At 33.6% G+C, this 18,730-nt stretch overlaps 1 protein-coding gene across 2 annotated transcripts in view; it reads left to right on the plus strand.

The window, feature by feature from the left end:
- BRINP3 (BMP/retinoic acid inducible neural specific 3) overlaps nucleotides 1-18,730 on the plus strand; it is a 414,347-nt gene that overhangs the window by 214,908 nt on the left and 180,709 nt on the right. For both annotated transcript variants that reach the window (XM_079900069.1, XM_079900068.1), the window contains exon 4: nucleotides 1,748-1,938. In XM_079900069.1, the coding sequence (XP_079756195.1) occupies nucleotides 1,748-1,938 (191 nt within the window). The remainder of the gene's footprint in view (nucleotides 1-1,747; nucleotides 1,939-18,730) is intronic.

The following is an 18,730-nucleotide window of genomic DNA, read 5'->3' on the forward strand; positions in this document are numbered from 1 at the left end:
GCTATAGCAAAATACCACAGATAAGGTAGCTTATAAACAGCACAGTTCTGGGGGCTGCAAGTTTGAGATTAGAATGCCAGCACGGTTGGGTGAGGGCTGTCTTCCAGGTCACAGATTTTTCCTTGTATCTTCACATGGCGGAAGGGACAAGGAATCTCTTTGGAGCCTTCTTTACAAAGGAACTAATTCCATTCTTGAGGGCTCTGCCCTCATGACCCAGACACCTCCCACAAGCCCCATCTCCTAATACTATCATCTTAAAAGGACAGAATTTCAACATATGAATTTTGGGAGACACAAACATTCAGACCATAGCACTTTCATGTGTCGTCGAGCTGCATTATAAATTCTTAGACTATCACAACGCTGTTCTTTCTGTCTCCATGTACAAGATGTTTGTTTGGGCACATGGGTGAATTTCTCAGATTCAGTGGTCTTTCTGAGAATGTATTCTCTCAGATTTCCACACCAGTTCATCCTCTTCTTTGGGGGTAAATAATTAGCGTGGATTTTATTTTCTATAATATTTGACATATATATTCCCTTTTTGCTTTCAGATGTTCCCACCGAAAGCTGTTTATCATGTACATGACTTAACGCTGTTGATAACTTGACCCACTCATTCATATTTTTGAGAGTTTTTTTTTTTCCTTCAGCAATTCTAGTTAGTCTGCTTCATTTCCAGCTTGCATATTGATGTCCAAATACAAACTGAGAATGCAACTTTCCGAAATAACATTGTTGACACCTTATTTCTGATACCAATTCACCTGATCTCTTGCAGAGAAGTATGAACTGTCACTTAGAATTGGATGGTCAGTTAGGCTGCGGCATTTTAAATTTGGTATTATTTTTAATTTGGAGAAGAAATGCAACCTATTCGTCCGCTAGAAAATCTTGTTTGGTCTTTTAGAAAACTGGCTCGACAAATTGTCAGTGGGCCTAATGCCACCTAAACAGATGGGTTTCTGAAAGAATGAGAACAAGCTTCAAGTCTGACAATTATATGCTAGTTGAATATCTAAGAATCTGGAAGTCTGAGGATGGCAAGTTCTTAATGTTAGACTTGAATGGCATTGACACTTTTTTGTCAATATTCAAACATTGAAAATTGCAGCTTAATTGTAATTTGCTTTAAATTTCACCTTAGAGGATCCATTGTCAAGTACCTAAAGCTTCTCATGGAGGTTAGTGAGTTCCATAGAGCTTATTAACACACAATATTTTAATATTTAATGCCATGTGTAGGAAACCTCTGAATTTAATAGATAAATATTTATATTACTGTATATGCATGTATATGTTTTCTCTGCATTTTAAAGGTACAATTGAAAACAGCTAATGTTTTGTAATATGCTTGGTCATGTTTCCATTTACCATGCTGATCTGTAGTAAAGGTTGAGTTTGTTTTACATATTTTCCTATCTTAATTTGCTTTGAGACCCAATGAGTGTTAGGTAAGCTAAACTGTATGAGAAAGTCAATAAAATCTAGAGAACGTGTTCTGCAAAAGCTTGCTGTTTAATATTTATGAAATATGTATTCACAACCATCAACATCCCGGGTACTTTTCTAGGTATAATAGGGAAATCTTTGTGAACAAAAGAAAAGTAAAACTCCCTGCCTGTTTGTTGTTTATCACTCTTTTGTTTCATTATGGCTGTAATCTAGGCATCCTCACCTGCAGGTAGTTGAAAAAATTGATTTGAAGTGGGAAATGGAATAATGTAAAATATTATTAATGCAGGAGAGGAGTCACTCACAATTTTTGTGGACAAGCGGAAGCTGAGCAAACGATCTGAAGGAAGTGATCCCAGCACCAACAGCTCCTCGGTCACTCTGGAGACGCTACATCAACTAGCTGCTTCCTATTTCATTGACAGGGACAGCACCCTTCGGAGACTTCACCACATTCAAATTGCATCCACTGCCATAAAGGTATGAGTATGTTTACCCTAGAATTATGTCATACCATTTTGTTCTCTGTCTCTAAAATCCATGTCTCTATATGTTCATGTCTCGCTGATTTAAACAATTGTGTCCTGAAAAATAAGTTAATGTGTCCTTCTGCTTTAAGTGTTGCAGTACATTTAAGATGAAATTGTATATATTTTCATGTAATTTTGTTAACTTGATGATTGGGTCAAGGTGTTTCATGTCAGAACATTAATTGAAATACACTTGAGTAGTGTCAGTTTATCCTCGGGTACACAGACTCCCTCACAAAACATACATAGATGAAACTTTGTTTTAATAACACTGATTTATTTTGTAAAACTTCATATTTTATTGTGTGCATTTAAAAACATTATCCTGAGAAGGGGCTCTATTAGGTTCAAAGTGGGTCAGTGACACAAAAATCATTAAGTCTGGTTCAAGGAGTATTCCCTGCCCCCCATGTTTTTAAGACACAGCAAAGAAGTACAATTATTTGTTTATAAGTTTCTAGAAGTCAAGATACACCATAATCTAGAACTACTGGATAAACTCTGTATGTTCACTAAAATCCTTTGCCTTTGAAACAACTAAGGTTGACTTTACAAAAACTGAGAGCATGGGAGAATAAGATACCTTTAATTTTCAGAAGAAATGAAGGGATAGAAAGAGAGAGAGACAGAGACAGAGAGAGAAAGGCAGTGGTTTCCAAAACAGTAGATGTTTTGACATATTTCTTTGGCAGTTTAGATCAGCATGTTATTGTGTTTGGCCAGTGGCCACTGCAAAACTAACAGACCAAAGAGTTGGCACATGTGATAGTGTGATTCTGGACTAAGTTAATAAGAGCAAAATAAAACATAAAGAGAATTTCCCACTGTTTCAAATGTAACATTTCATAATTAATGTAAAAAGCACTCTTTTAAACATATCATTTTATTGCTTTATGAGATTAAAATTAATGTGTGTTTTTTTTTCAGTTAATTGAAAAGTTAGTACGTTGATATGTTGAGAATGCTAAGAAAAATTAGCCCAACGTACATCTTTTGTTCAAGACTGTCCCAGAGAGAATAAAAGATGACATGAAAATACTTTTAGCTATATAGAGACACAGATGTAGAGAACAAATATATGGACACCAGGGGGGAAGCGGGGGGCGGGGGGGTGAGGTGGGATGAACTGGAAGACTGGGATTGATGTATATACACTAATATGTATAAAATAGATAACTAATAAGAACCTGCTGTATAGCACAGGGAACTCTACTTCACTTCGCTGTATGGTAGAAACTAACACAACATTGTAAAACAAGTATACCCCAATAAAAAAAAAAGAAAGAAAATATCTTTAGCTTAAGGGTTACACAAACCATAACTGCCCATCTTCAATACTGCTAGTAGATGAGGTTAAGTAAAAGACTTCTGTAGATATAGATTATACAATTATAGTTAGTCTACTCCTGACTGTAGGACTTACGTTATATTGACTAATCAAGTGTATAAATAATATTTATGCTGAATAGATAAAAATGTAGCCAGCATGAACGCAGACGTTGTAGTTAATTTAAAAATGTTGTAAGGTAGGATAGTGTTGTAGGTATTTAGCTTGAGGTTGCTGAGAAGAAATAGGCTTTTTCAGAAATCAATTTCAATGATATAAACAGAAACTTAAAGTGTATTTTCTAAAAGAAGACATCCTAGTAGTAAATATGTTTATTATACGGCTATTGATTTTGTTGCTCAGTGCCAAGTAGAATTATACAGTAGACTTTATGTATCCATACTGAGTAAGAAATATTCATTCACAGTTCATGTCAAAACTTAATGGATATTTGTACATACTCTTTTCTCCCACAAGAGAAGTATGTATCACAAAAGGCACATGTTTTAATGGTGCAGGCTATTGTGTACAGGCATTGTTCTTAGACCCTGATGATACAACTGGAGATGATAAAGCTTCATGTGTGGTAGAAATGAGCTAGCCCTGAAGGGGAAGTGACTTTCATAAAAGAGTGATCTAAGAACAGCTCTGGGGAAGACAAAGGAGTAACCTGGAATGTGGGAGAGTGAACAGCCTCACCGTGAAAGGACTCCAGAAAATGCTGGAGCCCATTAGTCTTGGAAGGGAGTTCTAGAGCACATAACGGAAGTATTTTAAAGTGTGTGTAGTGGGGCTGGGAACAGGAAGGAAAAGTGGAACTTTAGATCAAGGAGAGGAAACAGAGAAAAGTATGGGAATGATACAGAGATGGGTTGTAAAGAGAAGTACACATATCTTGTGCATAACTAAGGGGAAAAAAAAGAGAATGAGGTGTGTGTACTGGCAGCAACATGACTAAGAAAATAATCCTGGAAGTACATAGGGCAGGCAAGGGTGAGGTAGTAGGGACTGGGAAAGAGGGGAGGGAGATCAGACTTTTCAGGATTAAATTTAGGCCTGGATGGAGTTCTCACCTGAGGCAGTTATAGTTTTAAGTGACTAGTGATTATCTGGCCCAGGGTCAGCTGCAGCCTGGGCTACTGTGAAAGCTCCAGGAAAAATGCTCCAGCAGGTCGACATGGCCCTTGAACTTCATGCACACTTTTATGCTCCTGTGTAATTTCCTGGGGAGAGTATCTTTTATTTTCCTTAGTTATCAAATGTATCCCTACACAGATAAAAGATGTCTCCCCACAATTATAAGATTTTAATTGCTTAGATGTGAGTTAACAGGGTAAGAGGGACTGAGTGGTGAGGGTAGTGGGTGTGTAAACGGAATCCAAGGGCATTCAACTACTGAAATCCTTTATACTTGAATAAATAACTCAATGCAAAGTGCTTCTGTAGATATTTGAAATCAAAAGCTTAACTCCTTTACTAAATCTCTAAAGGTTCAGTGCATTGCTTTTATATTTTAAAGATTCATATGAAGGGTAGCAAGTCTACAATTTCTTTGATTAGATAAAAACACCTTGGGTTTTTAAGTGCCGTGTAGTGGGCATTTAATTTCTTGGACAAATGTTGTATGAAGATGTCCCTTGATTCACAGAATTTAGGAGACAGAGTTTTGTTAAAAAATAAAGTCAAATAAAATCATTATCTGATAACAGCAAAAATATAATTAAATCTGCATAAGCACGCCTTCTTTTATCATGCTAATTCTTGCAAAAACACAAAAGAGTTGGACACATAGCGTTAACTGAGCCAGTTTCTAGAAAATGGAATAGAACAAATGGTTGTGTTTAACCTCTTCTAATTATGAATGTAAATGTAGGTTGAACTTTATTAACACATCTGTAAACAAAAATGAATGGCTCAAATGCCCATAGAGCGTAATTAACTGTTATACTATTTCATAATGGCATTTATATCAAATATTATTTCTCAATATAATTATTAGTGCAAAAACATGTCAAGTATAATGTCTAGAATTGTCAATTATTTTGAGAAGATTCAATTCAGTTGACTCAAGTTATCTAAAATAATCATACTAACATATTCTTTAGGTTTCTTTTGAAATAGTCAAATAAACTTTAATATGTGATTGACAATGATGAGAAAATCAAAATATACATTTTGGGAAAAATCCAATCTATTACCTGATGTGGTATATGGATTTTCAAAAATTTCCTTAATACTTTAAGTTTTAAATATCAGATTACATGCAGTGAATAAAATTAAAATTTTTGTAACTGTTAAATATTTAAAAGAGCTAAGTTATTTTTCTAAAAGAAAAAATAACATACTGTATTGCTAGCATTTTTTCTAATATAGAAAAATTATTTGAAAGATTTTAAAAATTATAGTGTTTAGAATTTTTTCCAACAAATTTAGGAAAAAGCACAAACACTATGATAAAATTAACTTACAGGTCAGTATTCCAGCTAAAAATCTATCTCCAAGTGATGTTTTAGTGCTGCATAGTTTACTTAAGGGTGTTGAAGGTGATGTTGAGAAGAGGCTCCACAACTTAGAGCTACATTTCTATTTCTCAAATTATAAAAATACATTAAATTAAAATTTCAAAATCTATTCATAAAATTAGGATATGCCTTAGAATATTAGAATATTCAATGGAGAAAATACAGTCTCTTTGGCAAGTGGTGCTGGGAAAGCTGGACAGCTGCATGTAAATCAATGAAGTTAGAACACTCCCTCACACCATACACAAAAATAAACTCAAAATGGCTTAAAGACTTAAATATAAGACATGACACCATAAAATTCCTAGAAGAGAACATAGGCAAAACATACACTGACATAAATCGTAGCAATGTTGTCTTAGGCCAGTCTCCTAAGGCAATAGAAATAAAAGCAAAAACAAACAAACAAACAAAAAAAACAAATGGGACCTAATCAAATTTATAAGCTTTTGCACAGCAAAGGAAACCATAAACAAAATGAAGACAACAAATGGACTGGGAGAAAATACCTGCAAACTATGAGACGGGCAAGGGTTTAATTTCCAAAATATGCAATCAACTCATACAACTCAAAAACAACAACAACAACAAAAACCCAATCACAAAATGGGCAGAAGACCTAAATATACATTTCTCCAAAGAAGACATACAGATGGTCAACAGGCGCATGAAAAGATGCTCAACATTGCTAATTATTAGAGAAATGCAAATCAAAACTACATTGAGGTATCACCTCACACCAGTCAGAATGGCCATCACCAAAAAGTCTACAAATAATAAATGCTGGAGAGGGTGTGGAGAAAAGGGAACCCTCTTGCACTGTTGGCAGGAATGTAAATTGGCTCAGCCACTATGGAGAACAGTATGGAGGTTCCTCAAAAAACTAAAAATAGAGTCGCCATATGATCCAGCAATCCTACTTCTGGGCATATATCTGGAGGAAACTCTAACTCAAAAAGATGCATGAACCCCAATGTTCATTGCAGCACTATTTACAATAGCCAAGACGTGGAAGCAACCTAAATGTCCATCAACAGATGAATGGATAAAGAAGATGTGGTGTATATATACAATGGAATATTACTCAGCTATGAAAAATAATGAAATAATTCCATTTGCAGCAACATGGATGTACCTAGAGATTTTCATACTAAGTGAATTGAGCCATACAGAGGAAGACAAATATCATCTGATATCACTTGTTTGTGGAATCTAAAAAAGGATACAAAACAGAAAGAGACTCATGGATGTAGAAAACAAATATATGGTTACCAAAGGGGAAAGGAGTGGGGAGGGATAAATAAGGAGTTTGGCATTAGCAGATACAAACTACTACATGTAAAATATATAAACAACAAGGACCTACTGTATAGCACAGGGAACAAAAATAAATTTGAAAAGCTATTGATAAAATTAGGCCTGACAATAATTTTCCAAGAAGCATTTTTGATATGTAAATTATTTGATTTGGGGTAATTTAAATTAGGAAAAGTTTACAATTAATTTTTAAATTTCTATATGTTCAAAAACTCTTAATTCAAGAAAACTCAGTAAAACAGTTTACATGTAAATAATTCATAATAATTAGAGGTTTGATTTCATATATTAGTTTTATTTTCAGGAAGGTCTCTCTTTTAAATAGCAAACTCTCTTAGGGTTTCAAAAGAATGTTTTAACTTACACACACATAAAAGTATTTAATTATTTAGTACAAGCTGTACTTTTAGCTTAGTACATTTAACAAGTTGGACAATTTTGATCAAGTTGACCACAAACCTATCTGAATTTTTTATTTATCTGCCCCAATTTTTTTAGTATAAAGGAAAAATATATCATTCCATAATAATTAATATGTGTAAATTGAGTGTCATGATTAAATTCATGAAAGCAAAAAGTTCCAGAATAATTAAGAATCATATTTTTTTCATATTCTGAACTTTCACATGCTTTATAATATTTTTCTAGTTTGCATTATAGATACTTATTTCCCCTCTGCCATGTCTTCTCTAGTTTTGACAAACAACCCTAATTTGCTGGAGGGCAAAAGCAGAATCTGTTTTTATTTTTGTTTGTTTTTTAATCAAAATAACTTCTTATATATATAGTGGCTACCAAATGGTAAATTTGTAAAATAGAGTTAAGCTTTGTTTTTTAGATTAAATATTAATTATATAAATTAGGGGAAAAAATTAAAACTTCAATTTGTGGTATATTTTAACATCTGTTTCATTCCATACTTCTTTTTTCAGCTCTTTCCTAGTCAAAAATCTTATTTCCTGTGACAAAGCCTATACTGTTTGAAGCCATTATATTTTATTTGTTTTCTGCTCTCTCACATCGCAGTTGTCTTACTATCTTCACTCAAAATGCATCTTGTGTTTATCTTTCTTGTGACAAGTTATATAAAATTATATTTTCTGTGTTATAACTGAGCGCTGACTAAATTATCTCTTCCATATACAAAGAATATTTGACCTGAAGAAGCCTGAAAAAAATAAAATCAAGCAAAGCAAACAATATTAAATAAAATTTTAAATCTCTAAGTAGTTAGAACTGCTTCTAACCAAGATGGATTAACAGGGACTGAATTTACCCTCCTACCTGACAATCAAAGACAGTGATAAAAGATATAAAAATAATGGTCTACCAGGCATTGAACAATAGGTAATAAAGGATGATGATTATGAGAAATGGACACAACTGAGGTGAGTGCTGTGATTGTCCCAGCTTGCTGTCTTGAAAGAGTTTCCAGGATGTGGTTCAGGGAGAGAAAATCCAGACAGAGACCAAAAAATTCCTTAAATTGAGGATAGAGGTCAGAGTTGAGAGACCTAGGTGTTTTTAGTTGTTGGACAGAACACCAAAGAGAAGAAAGCCATGTAGAGAGAAAACCCCAGGAACCATAGAGGTTTGCCCTCAAATACTTAGCAGAATGCTGTTGAGTACATACATGTGAAGAAATTACCTGACATCAGGGAAGAAAACTACACCATGGATTAGGATTAGAGAACAGTATTTGGCATGCACTCCGGGCCTAGAACAGCATTTGGCACTCACTCAGGGCCTAGAAAAGTGTTCCCATAAGCCAGAAAGGAAATACTAATAATTCATGGAGCGCTGCATGAAATGCTTAGAAATGGCATGCCTCAGTGGTGGGGAATAATCAACCTTGATTAAGTTCTTCTCTGGACTCACCTCAAAAATTATAAAAAACAAGACCAACATGAATCAAACCCTTTCCAAGAACTACACCCCAGAACAAAACTCAAGACTGCTTGTAGGAATGCAAAATAAATAAATAAATAATCTAATATCCAAAAAAGTAAGATTCACAATGATAAAAACCAGTAAAATTTCCCAGGCAGTGAAGAAGCAGGAAAACACAAACCATAATGAAGAGAACATTCAGCCAATTAAAACTGACTCAGAATGATCACAGACATTAAACTTACCAGACAAGAACACTAAAATGGATATTATAACTGTATTCCATATTTTTTAAAGTATTAGTACAGACATGAAGATAGAGAAAAGAACCAAATTGACCTGACATTGGCTGTAATGTGTGACATAAAAAATACACTGAATAAGATTAGACACCTACAGTTGTGTCTGTCTCATAATCATTGTCATTTATTGCACAGGAAAAGACAGGTGAAATTGAGACATAGATATATAAACTATTTACAATGAAACAAAAAGAGAACAAAATGCAAAAAGCAATCAACAGTGAGCCCTGGGACTTCATGCAGCCATAAATATGTGTAGTTAGAGTCCCCAAAGGAGGCTGGAGGTGGAGGGAAGTATTAGATACCTCTTGCTATATAGCAATGTTATCGTTACTTTAGAGACATAATAAAACACATTATCACATTATCATGCCTTAGGGATTTTTTTTTTTGGAAGGTCAAGAGTCCAGGCATGGCTTACATGGCTTAGCTAATTCTCAAATCAAGGTGTCCACCAGATCTAGATTTTCACCTGACAGTCAACTTGGGAAGCATCCTTTTCCAAGCTTACATGATTGATGGTAGCAATAATGTCCTTGTCAGTGTAAAGGACCCTTTTCTTGCTGGCTGTTGGTGGGAGGTGACCCTCAACTATTTGCCAAGTGACCTCCTCCATATGGCAGTTCACAACATGTTAATTTGTAATTTGAAAAATGTAATTTGAAAAATTTCAAATTTGTAATTTGAAAAATGACATAGGAAATCTTTCAGGCAAGAAGGCAGCGGATGTCAGTCAGAAATATGTATTTACACAAATGAGTGAAGAAGAGTGAAAATGGTACCAACATGGGTCATTATATCTTTTTTTTTTTTTTTTTTTTTTGCGGTACGCGGGCCTCTCACTGCTGTGGCCTCTCCCATTGCGGAGCACAGGCTCCGGACGCACAGGCCCAGCGGCCATGGCTCACGGGCCCAGCTGCTCCGCAGCATGTGGGATCTTCCCGGACCGGGGCACAAACCCGTGTCCCCTGCATCAGCAGGCGGACTCTCAACCACCGTGCCACCAGGGAAGCCCTGGGTCATTATATCTTTTATCATCATCGTCATTATTATTATTATCTCTTTAAAAGAGAATCAATTCTTTAAACAATACCACAATCAATGTATGATGAGGTACATGTAGCAATAAGCAGTATGCCAACAATAGCATGAAGATCAGAAGAAGTATACTGGAAGTACAGTCGACCTCTGAACAACACAGCTTTGAATTACAAGGGTCTACTTACAAGCAGATTTTTTTCAATAGTAAATACTACAGTACTACACAATCTATGGTTGGCTGAGTTCATGGGTGCAGAACTGAGGATACAGAGGAAACTTGGAGATGGCCAACTATGAGTTATACTCATATTTTCTACTGTGTGGAGGCTTGGTGCCCCTAACCCCCTGTTGTTCAAGAATCAAAGGTATAAAAGTTTAAAGTTCTTGTATTATCAGTAAAATGCTATAATATAATTTAAAGGTAGACTGATAAGTGTGTACACTATGAACCTTAAAGCAACCACTAAAATAACAAAATAAGGAGTTACAGTTAATAGGACAAAAAGGTGATATAATAGAATTATCTTAAAAATTAATTCAAAGGAAGTTAAAAATAAGCAAAAGGGAAGAAAGAACAGATGGAGAAATCGAGACAAATATCTAGTAGATAGACTTAAACCTAATAGCATCAATAGTCATATTAAATATCAGTAGTCTAAACTTTCCTATTAAAAGGCACATTGTCACATTGAATTCTTTTAAAAAGCAAGATTAAACTATATGTTGTGTACAAGAAAATCACTTAAAATTTGAAAATAATTAAAAGTAAAAGGATGAGAGTAGGTATACTATGCTAGCACTGGAGTGGCTATTTTAACATAAGAAAAATATGTCTCAGTGAAGAGTCTTACCAGGGACAAAGTCATTTCAGAGTGATATACTTGGCAGTTAATCCAGAGGAAATAATAATCCTAAACATGTAGCAGAGCTTCAAAATTTTAGGAGAGAAAAAAGTAATAAAGAAATTCATAATTATAGTCAGAGATTTTAACAGCCTCCTCTCAATCTTTGACAGAACAAGTAGACAGAAAATCAGCAAGGGCATTGTAGATTCAAACAACACTATCATTCGAATCATGAAAATGTATTAATAATACAAACATATCGGGAAAATCCTCAAATATTTAAAAACTAAATGCCAAATTTCTAAATAGCCCATGGCTCAGAGAAGAAAGCAAAAAGCGTATTAGAAATTATTTTGAACTGAATGTAATAATGAAAATACAGCATATCAAGATCTGTCAAATATTGGTAAAGCAGTACTGAGGGGAAAATTTGCAGCAAACAATGTTTTTATTTGGGAAAAAAAGTGATAAAACAATGACTAAAGATTTCCCCTTAAGAAACTAATGATAAAGATGAGCAATTAAACCCAAAGTAAAATAAAATGGAAAGCAATAGAAATAGAATACGAAATAGAAAGCAGAAGAGTAATAGAGAAAAAAATGGAACCAAAAGCTGTTTTGTTTCTGTGGGGTTTTTTTAGTGTATGAATAAAACTGGAAAACATTTAGCCAGAATTATGAAATAGAATAATGAATAGACAAATTATGAGTATCAGGAATGGGAGAAGTAACATCAGTAAAATTACACAGGTTTCTAAATGTAAGGATGTATCACGAACAACATTGTGACTATCACTTTGAAAATTAGTAAACACATTTCTTGAAAGACAATTTCCAAGGCTCATTCAAGAATAAATAACATGAATAGTCCTAAATTTATTAAGCAAATTGATGTTTAGATAAAAACATTTTCTGCAAAGAAAACTCCTGGCCAAGATGGCTTCACTACTGAATTCTAACATTTTAAGCAATATAATAACAATCTATATAAACTCTTCTAGAACATTTGAGACACTTGACAAATTATCAAATCATTCTTTAAATCCAACATTACTCTGATATAAAAACAAAGTAAAATATTACAAGGAAATAAAACTATCAATATATTTCATGTGTATATATACACATATTTTAAACAAAATTTAAGCAATTTGAATCCAACAATAGATCAAAAGGATTACACATCAGGACTACTTGGGATTTATCCTAGAAGTCCAAGATGAGTAGTATTAAAAAATCAACCAATGTAATTTATTATATCAACAAAATACATGTCGCTATAGATAGATAGATAGATAGATAGTATCTTCTTAGGGCTTGCAGAAAAATCTTTAGAAAAAATCTGACATATTTCTTATTAAAAAAAAAAACTAGAAAGAGAAAAGAACTTCTTCAACTTGATAAAGAGAGGATTTGCAAACCTGTGGGTAGCATGATACTCAACAGTGAAAGAGTAAATGCTTTTTCATTTATGTTCAGGAACAAGACAAAGATTTATGCTATCACTACTTTTATTGTAGTAGAATACTGCTAAACATTCTACTAATAATAGTACTAAACATTCTAGTAGTAACATTTTACTATAAGTTCTAGACAGTGCAATTAAACAATAAAAAGAAATCAGGCGTTCAGATTTGAAAGGAAGAAGTAAAACTGTTTTTATTCGCAGAAGACATGTACCTATAGAAAATCCAGTGAAATAGTTTTAAAAGGTACAAGAAATAAAAAGGAGTTGATCATTTGAAGGATACAAGATTAATTCATGTGTAATTCTATATATGTATATTACTATGTGTATTTCTGTATATAAGCAACAATCAGAAGTTTAAATTAAAATCGATACCATATAAATTTGACAAAAGATTTAAAAGCTCTATATACTGAAAACCCCAAAATTACTTAAATTAAATCTAGTTGTTATTTTATTATTTCCATTCTATTTTAAATACACACACACAAAAAAAATACATGTGTGTATCCCCATTCATATATGTAGATATCATCCATCAGTCCGTTCTTTTTGTTTCTCTCTCTCTCTCTCTCTCACTCTCTCTCTCTTTCTATTATATTATTGTCTTCTGACCATCATTTTTTTTCTGATGAGTAGCTAGTATTTATTGTAGTTTTTCTCTTGAATGTAATATTTCACTTCTCCTGACTGATTTTCACACTTTCTCTTTGTTTTGAACTTTCAGGAGATTGACTGTAATATGCCTTGGTGTGGTTTTCTTCCCATTTATCCTTCTGGGATGCCTCCTCTGGGACTCTGATGCTAGACTGTTTGATATCGTCCTTAAAATCTTGTACTATCTGTATTATGTTGCCATTCTTTTTCTCTTTGCTTTTCAGTTTTATTAATTTCTAATAAATTCAGAATTTATTAATTTCTGAATTAACTTGTCTTTAGTTAATTTATAAATTTCTAATAAATTCTAATAATTTCTTTTCAGTTTTATTAATTTCTAATAAATTCAGAATTTATTAATTTCTGAATTAACTCGTCTTTAGTTAATTCATTTTTTCCTTATTTGTCCAGTGTAATGTAAAGCCAATTAAATAAATTCTTCCTTTATGATATGTTTTTCTTTTCTACCATTTATATTTGTTTATTTTTTATAGTTTCTTTATAGTTTCTGCAATTCCCCATTTGTTTATTTATATTGTCTAACTTTTCTACTAGATATTTTAACATAGTCATTAGTATTATTTAAACATTTCTGTCTGGTGATTCAACCTTATTCATTTCTGAGTCTGCTTCCCTTGACTATTGCCTGTCTTGCCCTTTGAGTTCACATTTTCATGCTTTTTCACATATTATTTTTATTGACAAACATCGTGTGTAAAAAAAAGAAAAAAAAACAGACCAAAAAAGACACTGAAGTAAATAATATTTCCACTGAAAATAAGCATACCCCTTCCTCTGTTAGGCTGCTATTATGTGAAGCTGAGTCAGTCTAATCTGGAATTGAGGTAGACCTGTGCTTTCTTCAAAATTTAACTTGATTTATTGACTTCTGGCTTAAAACAGTTTGAAGACAGCATCAGCACTTTGCTTTTAGAAGGGCTAAGGATCTGGCCAAGAGTGAGATTCAGGAAATTACCACATCTTCACAACCCAGCTGCCAACTTTCTAAATCATGGGGAAACTCTGCATGAAGGCTTGGCTGCCAGTCTCCTGCAGAATTATCTTTGGTTTTTAGTCTTGCCCTCTCTTTCTACATACTGAGGGATCTCTGTCCTCCTTGCTGCCATGTCTCCAGCATTTGGAAAGCCAGTGCCTGGTACTTGGTAGAAGCTGGAAATGCTTCAAAGGCATCTTTCCCAGCTCTTCTTCCCATTTTGTGCCCTGAACTTGGTGAAAGCCAAAAGCACTTTGGAGGGTTTCTCCCAAAGCCTTGTACTTGCGGAAAGCCCAGGTGCTTCCGAGAGTATTTCTCTCAGCTCTGCTGTTTTGCACGTAACCTCCCATGTGCTGTATTCATGTACTCTCTAAAGGCTAATGGCAGCAATTTACTGTGTGGGTGTATACTCACTTTGGTACTTCCTGGTATTTTAATCCATCGTATCAGGACTGACAGAGCCATTAAGCATTCTTTCTAGTTTCCCTTTACCTTATCAATGGCAGATTTATCTTCCTCCCTCTCTGCCAGAGATGAGAACAGCCTTGTGTTCCTTTCCTCCCAGAAAGAGCTAGTGATTTTCTGGACTTTAGTTCATTTACAGCATCCACTGTACTCTTATAGTTAAATCAAGAAACCTTGAATTTGAGTTTATCTGACTTATTTTCATTGTTAGGGTGAGAACAATGGCCTCTTGTGATTTTCTACATCCTCGCTAGAGTTGGAAGTCCTTACTTTTAGCCTCTGCTATTTCATTCCTATTTCTCTGAATCCCATGTTAACTATATAAATTTGTTCAAAACACTATATTGGATCACATCAGTTTTTCTTCTCATGTAAGGTCATAGAAACTTCCTGGAGATTATTAAGACACTCCAGGTTTTTATTTTATACTCCATAACATTTCTAGCATTATTCCTGTTGAAGTGCATGAGCTCTAGCATCATACACTTTTTTCCCCCCTTAGAGACTTTAGAACCAGTTAAGAAATACTCATAGAAATCACCAAGACTGAAGTTAAAGTATAAGCTCTATGTCAAGGCATCTTCAAGGAAGATTTTCTTCCTTTTCATGCTATTGTGAATGAAATTTTTTTTCAAATTTTGTTTTTAGATTGTTCATAGCAAGTATATTAGTCAGGGTTTCTTAGAGAAACAACCAATAGAAGATATATATCTCTATATCTATATATCCATATCTACATCTATATCTATCTATCTATCTATCTATTATCTATCTATCTAGAGAGCAATTGGCTCACATGATTATAGAGGCTAAGAAGTCTCATGATCTGGCCTCTGCTGGTATAGTTTATGTCTAAGCCTGAAAGCTTGAGAACCAGGGAAGACAATGGTGTAAGTCCAGCTAAGTTCAAAGGCCCAAATCAACAGGGAAACTGATGATGTAAGTTCCAGTCTGAGTTTAGGAGAAGACATATATCACAGCTCCATAGTCAAACAGAGAACAAGTTATTTCTTTGCATTTTTTTTCCCTATAAGGCCCTCAGTGGATTGGATGATGCCCACCCATACTGGGAAGGGCAGTCAGTGTTACTCAGTTTACCCTTATGCTTATCTCATCCAGAAACACCCTCACAGACACACCCAGAAATAATGTTCAGGCAAATGTTTGAGCACACTGTATCCTGATCAAGGTGACACATAAAATTAATTATTACAGTAAGTGTATAAAAATACAATGAAGTTTTTAATTGATACTGTATCCTGAAATCTTGCTGAATTTGTCAGTTTATTTTTTAGTGGATTCCATGGAATTGTTTATATATAAGATCATGTCATCTTCAAATAGAGGTAATTTTACTTCTTTTTCTTCCCAGTGGATATGCCTTTTATTTCTTTTTCTTGCCTAATTGCCCTGGCTGGAAGGTCTCTTATAATGATGGATAGAGGTAATGAGAACAAATATCCTTATTTTTTCCTGATTAAGGAAGACAGCGTCCTTTCTTTTACCGTTAAGTATGATGTTAGCTGTGGGTTTTTTCATAGATGTTCTTTCACATGTGGAGGAAGTTCCTTTCAATTCATAGTTTGATGAATGATTTTATGATGAAAAGTGTTGATCTTGCCAAATGCTTTTTCTGTGTCTAATGAGGTGAGCATATGCTTTTCACTTATTAAATTCTGAGATGATGTATTACATTAATTAATTTCTGGATGTTGAACCAACCTTGTGTTGAGGGTTTTTACACCCATATTTGTAGGAGATATTGGTCTGTTGTTATCTTGTGATTTTCTTGGTTTTAGTATCAGAGTAATACTGGCTTTATAAAAGGAGTTGGGAAATGTCTCTCTTTTATTTTATGGAGGAGTTTGTGAAGAATTGGTTTTAAGTATTCTTTAAGTGGTTGGTAAAATTGAGTGATGAAGCCATTTGGGCCTGCACTTTCTTTTTGTGGGTTGTTTGATTACTACTCAATATCTTTACTTGTTACAGGTCTATTTACACAGTTTATTTCTTCTTGAGTCAGTTTTGGTAGTTTGTGTCTTCCTAGGAATGTCTCCTTTTATTCTAAATTATCTAATTTATTGTTGTACAATGGTTCACAGCATTCTTTTAAAATCCTTTTTATTGCTCTAAGGTAAATAGTAATATCCTTTGTTAATTCTTCATTCTAGTTATTTGATTCTTCTGTTTTTTATCTTGGTCAATCTAACTAAATGTTTGTCAATTTTTTTGATTTTTTTCACAGGCCCAGCTTTTTAATTCATTGATTTTCTTAACTATTTTTTTAATTCTCTAGTTTATTAACTTCCACTTCAATCTTTATTATTTCCTTCTTTCAGCTTGCTTTGGGTTTGTTTGTTCTTTTTCCTCCAGTGCCTTCTTTCTTGTTTTAGGCATTTACAACTATATATTTCTCCTTGTCTTTTACTGTCAGCATTGTTATTATGATGTGTCAGTTTGTGGATCTCTTTGTGCTTACATTACTTAGAGTTTGTTGAGCTTCCTGGATATGTAGGTTATTGGTTTTTCAATAAACTTGAGAAGTTATTGTTATTATTTTTTCAACTATTTTTCTACTCCTTTCCTCTCTTTCTGTGTATGTAGATGCACTCAAAGTGTTCTACATTTCTCTGAGGCTCTGTTTTGTGTGTGTGTGTGTGTGTGTGTGTGTGTGTGTGTTCTTCCTTCTCTGTGTTCTCAGGGCTGCATAATATCTATTGATCTGTCTTCAATTTTACTACTTCTTAGTTTTTCCAGTTCAAACCTACTGTTGATTCCCTCTGGTGATTTTTTTTTAAATTCAGTTATTGTACTTTTCAACTCCAGAATTTCCATTTGGTTGTTTTTATAATTTACATCTCTTTATCAATATTTCCTATTGGATGTGACAATGACTTTCCTTTGCTACTTTAGTCTTGCTTTCCTTTGGTTCTGTGGATATTTATAATGTCTATTTTGAAGGTTTTTTCTGTTAAATACAACATCTGGTTGCTCTCACAAGTAATTTGTATTCTTGCTTGTTTTCCAGTGTACAGATAATAATTTCCTATTTCTTTGCATGACTCATACATTTTGGTTGGTAATGTAACAGGACAGTTTAGATAATACACATAGCAACTCTGGGTACTATTCTCTAGTAATCTGAAGATCCTAAAAATAACCAATTTAATAATTAATAACCAATATAAATTATTGAATAACTCTTATAATGACTGGTGAATAATTCTAATAGCTTAGGAATGAGACATATATATATACACATATATGTGTATATTAGTGTATATTATATAAAAATATATTTTTATATTATATAAAATATTTATATAAGTATTTATATAAAAATAGACTATATTGTAAGAAAATAGACTCTATATTATATAAAAATAATATATTTCAAGACCTTCTCTTACCCTCCTATGATCACACCTCAATATTTGATACCATTCAAACTTTCAGTAGCATAAAAGTGAGAGGACTTAAGATATAGACTGGGGAAAGAACTGGATTTTCAGAAAATTGCTAGATAATTTAAAAAAATAGTCTCGTGCAGGATGCTGTTTTCTAAATCCCATGACACCTAGATGAATTAATACACTCAACTTCTCCTTGACTTAGGTTCATTGTCTCTAGAATGAGGATCATATAGATTTGTTGTGAGGGTCAAATGGGTTAATATTTGAAAGGCTCTTAGAAAAGTGCCTAGCATGTAAAAGTGCTATAAAGTGTTAGCTGTAATTATTTAACATGTAATTATCGAGCTTGTGTAATATTCAAAGAAGTAGCTTATTTATCTTCTGATCTCTCCACCCAGAGCTCAGTACAAGATAGGAGCTCAATAAATGCTAATTGAAATTGAATGAACCTAACTCAGCATGAGCAGAATTGATGATGTAGCAATCAGAAACTGCAGCAAC

The sequence above is a fragment of the Stenella coeruleoalba genome (genome assembly GCF_951394435.1).
Source record: "Stenella coeruleoalba genome assembly, chromosome: 1".
NCBI lineage: Eukaryota > Metazoa > Chordata > Mammalia > Artiodactyla > Delphinidae > Stenella > Stenella coeruleoalba.